Raw genomic sequence first — 4,567 nt, 5'->3', positions numbered from 1 at the left:
TCACGATCGTTATCGTGAATTATCACGATCGTTATCGTAGATTGATAAAAAGTAGCGTGATCATTCAAGGAAACGAAATGAGATTTAGGAATACGCATACCTGTTCAATGGAAAATTTTCATTCCAAAAATCGGTCATTATGAGTTTTTATCGAATGTTTCCATTCTCATTTCATAACACTTAACTTAACGTCATTTTTTTTATTTCACGCCACGTACTGAGCGTAGGGTGGTCACGAATATTTACGAATTGCCCGTTATTTTTAGCTTAAAAAATACACACCTTCCTGAAGTCCATGGTTCAAGGAAGGGTTAAAAGTGTATTCTAAAATTAAATTCAACTCCTGAAGGGCCACTGGCACTTCTCTCATTCTGAATACAAAAAAGTTAACTTTCGCCTGCATTTTATTTACCATTGTTACAAGAACTCATTCCACTTTTGCTTGCACATTTATCTACATATCCACCTACATAAGTTCATATTATCGCTCACGACACCCAGCAAGATGGCAGAATACAGATGTAGTAATATACAAACTGAAGTAGTAAGTTATTTAAACACGTGTTTAAACAACTTAATACATTACGTCCCAAGTTCCTACACAATTTTTCAAATTTGTAGATTTTGGAGAATATATTTTCCTTCCTTTCCTCCCAAGACTTGAAAACCATCCGACTCGTGTCTACCCATTGGAAAAATACGTCACTGAAATACTTTAGCCAAAAGCTGTACCTGGATCCAACAAATGTCACTGATTTAGCCAACATCTCAGATGTCCTTCTACTCTCATCAATCGGAGTGGGAACTTATCATGGGGTTTCAACCGACGGTGTTGACCCTGCCGCAGGCAGAACCTACACGTGGATGCGTCTTGCTGATAATGAATATAGGACAATTAGCGACGTATTATATGGCGTTATTTTGTCCTTAAACATTGGACAATTTGTGACTTATGCGAAGATAGGAGAGTCTCATTTACTTTCTTTCGCGAAAGGTATGTGTGTATAGCGATTTTGTTAAATATGTATAACACTCTAAATGATTTGGATACAAATTATCACCCCTGGAAGATGCTGCATAATGCTTCATTTTTTGGCAATGATTAAAGAGAAGTTTTGTCAGCGAGGGGAAATAAGTTAAAAACTCACGTAACGTCAATATTAAAAAAATCAGTACTTTCACCTCAAAAATCTTGTCATCATTTTTTCCATTTTTGGTATATAGCGACTACACTCCTGTTTTATGTAAGTTTGTGACTTGTTTTCATTAGTTGTTAGTGACAAAACGTCTTCCTACATAATCATTACTCAAAGATACTACCTCCGCAGGTGACGATTTGTCTCCAAATTACTTAGATTTGTTAAAATTCCTGATCTGGTAAATTTCCTTTTGCAGCATTAAAGTCGGACTTCTGCCCCAACATTGAATCCATCTCATTTTTTCCAGAACCATGTCATTACTATAAAGAAGGTCCCTTGAAAGAAACAAAATGTCCTGTTTTACGCAAACTTAAAAAAATTGAGGGTAATCTTCGCACCCACGAGCCACGCTTTTATGAAAGAACACAGCCCATCATCCAGCAAATAATTGACTCTTCTCCAAATATAGAAAGTTTAAAAGTCAATTTCAACCCACGTTTAACTAAAGCTTATCACAAGAAGGTGAAGGGTATTTCAATTTTTGCAATATTTGGCCGCACTTGCTTGAAAAGAGCGTGCTCATCCTGTCTCGATCGTTCCGTGGGCGAAGTTCGAGACACTTTGGAAAGCTTGGAATTGATCGGGTTTGATTGCTACTTTCCAATCCCGCCACTTCCAAATCTTTCCCGCCTCAATCTAATGAGATCCTATATGCCAAGCGAAGAACTGCTCACGCTTTCTGAAAAATTTCCGAAATTGCTGGAATTTGGGACAGATTGCTACAACAGTTATTATATTCAACACTTTAACACGGAGAAGCATGGGCATGGGCGAATCAAAAAGTTAAAATTATTCTCAAATCTGATAACAACTATGTGTCCTAGAGGAGTCACGAATTTTAAATATTTTGAAATCTTTTCCGCATTCAAAAATCTGGAAACTGTCGATTTTTTTTGCCGAGCGGCACGATATGATAGGCACGATTTAACAAAATCGGAAAAATTGAGCGACTTCGTGGCTCATCTCAATTTCAACCGTGTCATCATCAATGTCTGGCTGTGCGAAAATTTTATTGAAATTTGCAATAATTTGAAGGATATTGACCTAGAAAAGGATGTTAATTCTCGTCCGCCTGAATTACTAGTTTTCAAAGCGACACGACTGACCACACCATTCACCTTTTTTCTTCAACCGTACAGCCTTTTTCCTTCTCATGCATATAGTCTTCACCTTCATGAACGCGTGGACTTGGATTTTACAAACAATTTTAACGACGAGGAAAAAGTTAATGTGTTTGTGGCCGGGATAAAGAAAATGGCACAAAGGTGGAAGAGGATTGAGATAAAGTATTTCCAGGTACGTGCATAAATGTATACGAATTGTGAATTTATGATACGAGAACAGTTAATTATATTGGTAAATTTTTATGCAAATTTAAATAGTTTCCGCAAAATATATTGGACAAGATTGACATTGCAATTACAAAGGAACAACTACCAGTTCAAATATTTTGTTAAGTATTTTAATTTTGATATGCGTCAGTCACAATCTATTCTTAGCACACACATTTTTATGTTTATTTTATGTTACAAAAAATTATAAATAATCCATTAGAAACGAATTACGAACGAAACGAGTTTGACTTAAGTAAGCACAGTATTTATATATCATGTTATCGATATACTAGAGTTTTATTTAGTAGAGAGGCTGTGACCATGAAGATGTGTAGGTAGGTGTGGGTAGTACGATTTCTGTAAAAAAATATATAGAATAAATATCGTTATAAATAAATATTATATACACAATGAGCACAAATTAGGTTTAAATCTTACCATTTCTTCATCAATTTCTATTTAATGCGATTATTTCAACCATGATCACGATTGCTCCAGTTGCATCTAGCATCATTCCTACTTGGTAAGCATCTGCAAAATTGAGTGATCCAGGGAGGTCAAGTTGCCAATCCGTCCTTTCCAGGGTTCCTTCACCGCAGTTAAGGATCATTGCGCCTGCAAATTCGAATATTACCTTATAAAATTAACAATTTGGTCGGCGAAAGAGATGTGAAGATAAGTTCCGGTTATATGAGAATTAATACGAATCAGAGTTCGGCGGATTTCATGGACATTGGAGGCTTGGAGATTGGAGGGCAAGACTTTTTCGTGGATATTGCAGGGTGGAGGTAGGAGGGTGAGATTTTGGGATGTATATTGGAGGGTGGAGGTTGGAGGGTGAGATTTTTGGATGGATATTGGAGGGTGAAGGTTGGAGGGTGAGATTTTAGGATGGATATTGGAGGGTGGAGGTTGGAGGGCGAGATGTTGGCACAGAGATGGATACTGACCCAGATATTTGGAGGTTTTCACACGATATCCGCCGAGCTCTGATACGGATTTATAGAGAGGAAAATAATACCTCCGTTTTGAAGAAATCCTCCTGGGAGTGGGAGTTGTGTTGATGCGACGTAAAAATGCACCTGGAAGCCTCCATGACGTCCTCCGCCCCTGGCTGGAGCGAGTTGCGTATCCACGACTACATTTTTAAAAGCATGCCAAATATTGTTTTTATACAGGGTGGTTAAAATGTCACGCTACAATGGAAAACTTTTCGATGGGAAAAATCCATAAATTTCCATTAGTTACCGAAATTCTGTCACTAAAATGCAACATTTTAAGAATTTTGTCATCAGTTTTGATAATAATTTATAAAAATCTCAATCCCAAATCTTGTAACTAATGGAAATTTAGGGACTTTTCCCGTTGAAAAATTTTCCATTGTGGCGTGACATTTTAACCACCCTGTACTTTACAAATTGTAAATTACAATAGGATCAAAAACACAAAATATTTTCCTTACCTTTAACATTAAGCTTCAAGTTTACATAGTTATTAACTAAATTTTGGAAGCCTGCTTCAAAGGAAAATGTGAATCCACCCACAATGCATTCACCTGAAGTAAACTTAACTTGGGGATAAGCCGCAGCACGAATTTCATCTTTGGCCTGGGGAATAATAATACTTAATATTCCCTTTGGGATTTGTGTCCCAACCGGATCCATTTTAATAACGTTTTTTGGAAGTGTTTTTAGAGACCGTGATCGAGGACAAATAGGAAGAGACTGAGTGAGGTAGCAAGTAACAGTTTTGGGACTAAATCCACCCACATTTCATTATCTCTTTCAACCTAAATAATTAGTAATTTGTGTGATCAGCATAAGTGATAAACTAATAATTTGGATGCTTTTATCATGATTTTGTAAGTATGAACACATGCACACATACACAAATATGGATATACATAAATACTTCACAATATCTCAGATGCTGAGGAAGGTGAAATTATGCTCGATTTAAATATTAGAAATATATTTATATTACACTATTTAGTAAGGCAAACACATGTTCTTCATATCCAATCTAACTATTTTT

General features: G+C 36.4%; 2 protein-coding genes across 2 annotated transcripts; one reads left to right on the top strand and one right to left on the bottom strand.

The window, feature by feature from the left end:
• Nucleotides 1-441: 441 nt before the first annotated feature.
• On the top strand, nucleotides 442-2,656 carry LOC118435597. The gene is made up of 4 exons (XM_035851891.1): nucleotides 442-544; nucleotides 622-994; nucleotides 1,396-2,495; nucleotides 2,582-2,656. The coding sequence occupies exons 1-4, from the start codon at nucleotides 506-508 to the stop codon at nucleotides 2,654-2,656; spliced, it is 1,587 nt and encodes a 528-aa protein (XP_035707784.1). The 5' UTR covers nucleotides 442-505.
• On the bottom strand, nucleotides 2,646-4,270 carry LOC110850183. The gene is made up of 4 exons (XM_022097657.2): nucleotides 3,996-4,270; nucleotides 3,555-3,671; nucleotides 2,972-3,148; nucleotides 2,646-2,890 (listed from the first exon to the last, which is right to left on the bottom strand). The coding sequence occupies exons 1-3, from the start codon at nucleotides 4,195-4,197 to the stop codon at nucleotides 2,982-2,984; spliced, it is 486 nt and encodes a 161-aa protein (XP_021953349.1). The 5' UTR covers nucleotides 4,198-4,270; the 3' UTR covers nucleotides 2,646-2,890; nucleotides 2,972-2,981.
• Between the last annotated feature and the right edge of the window lie 297 nt (nucleotides 4,271-4,567).

This window comes from Folsomia candida, unplaced genomic scaffold (genome assembly GCF_002217175.1).
Source record: "Folsomia candida strain VU population unplaced genomic scaffold, ASM221717v1 Fcan01_Sc005, whole genome shotgun sequence".
Lineage (NCBI taxonomy): Eukaryota > Metazoa > Arthropoda > Collembola > Entomobryomorpha > Isotomidae > Folsomia > Folsomia candida.
The sequence above is the reverse complement of the archived record's forward strand: the minus strand, read 5'-3'. Positions and strand labels throughout refer to the sequence as shown.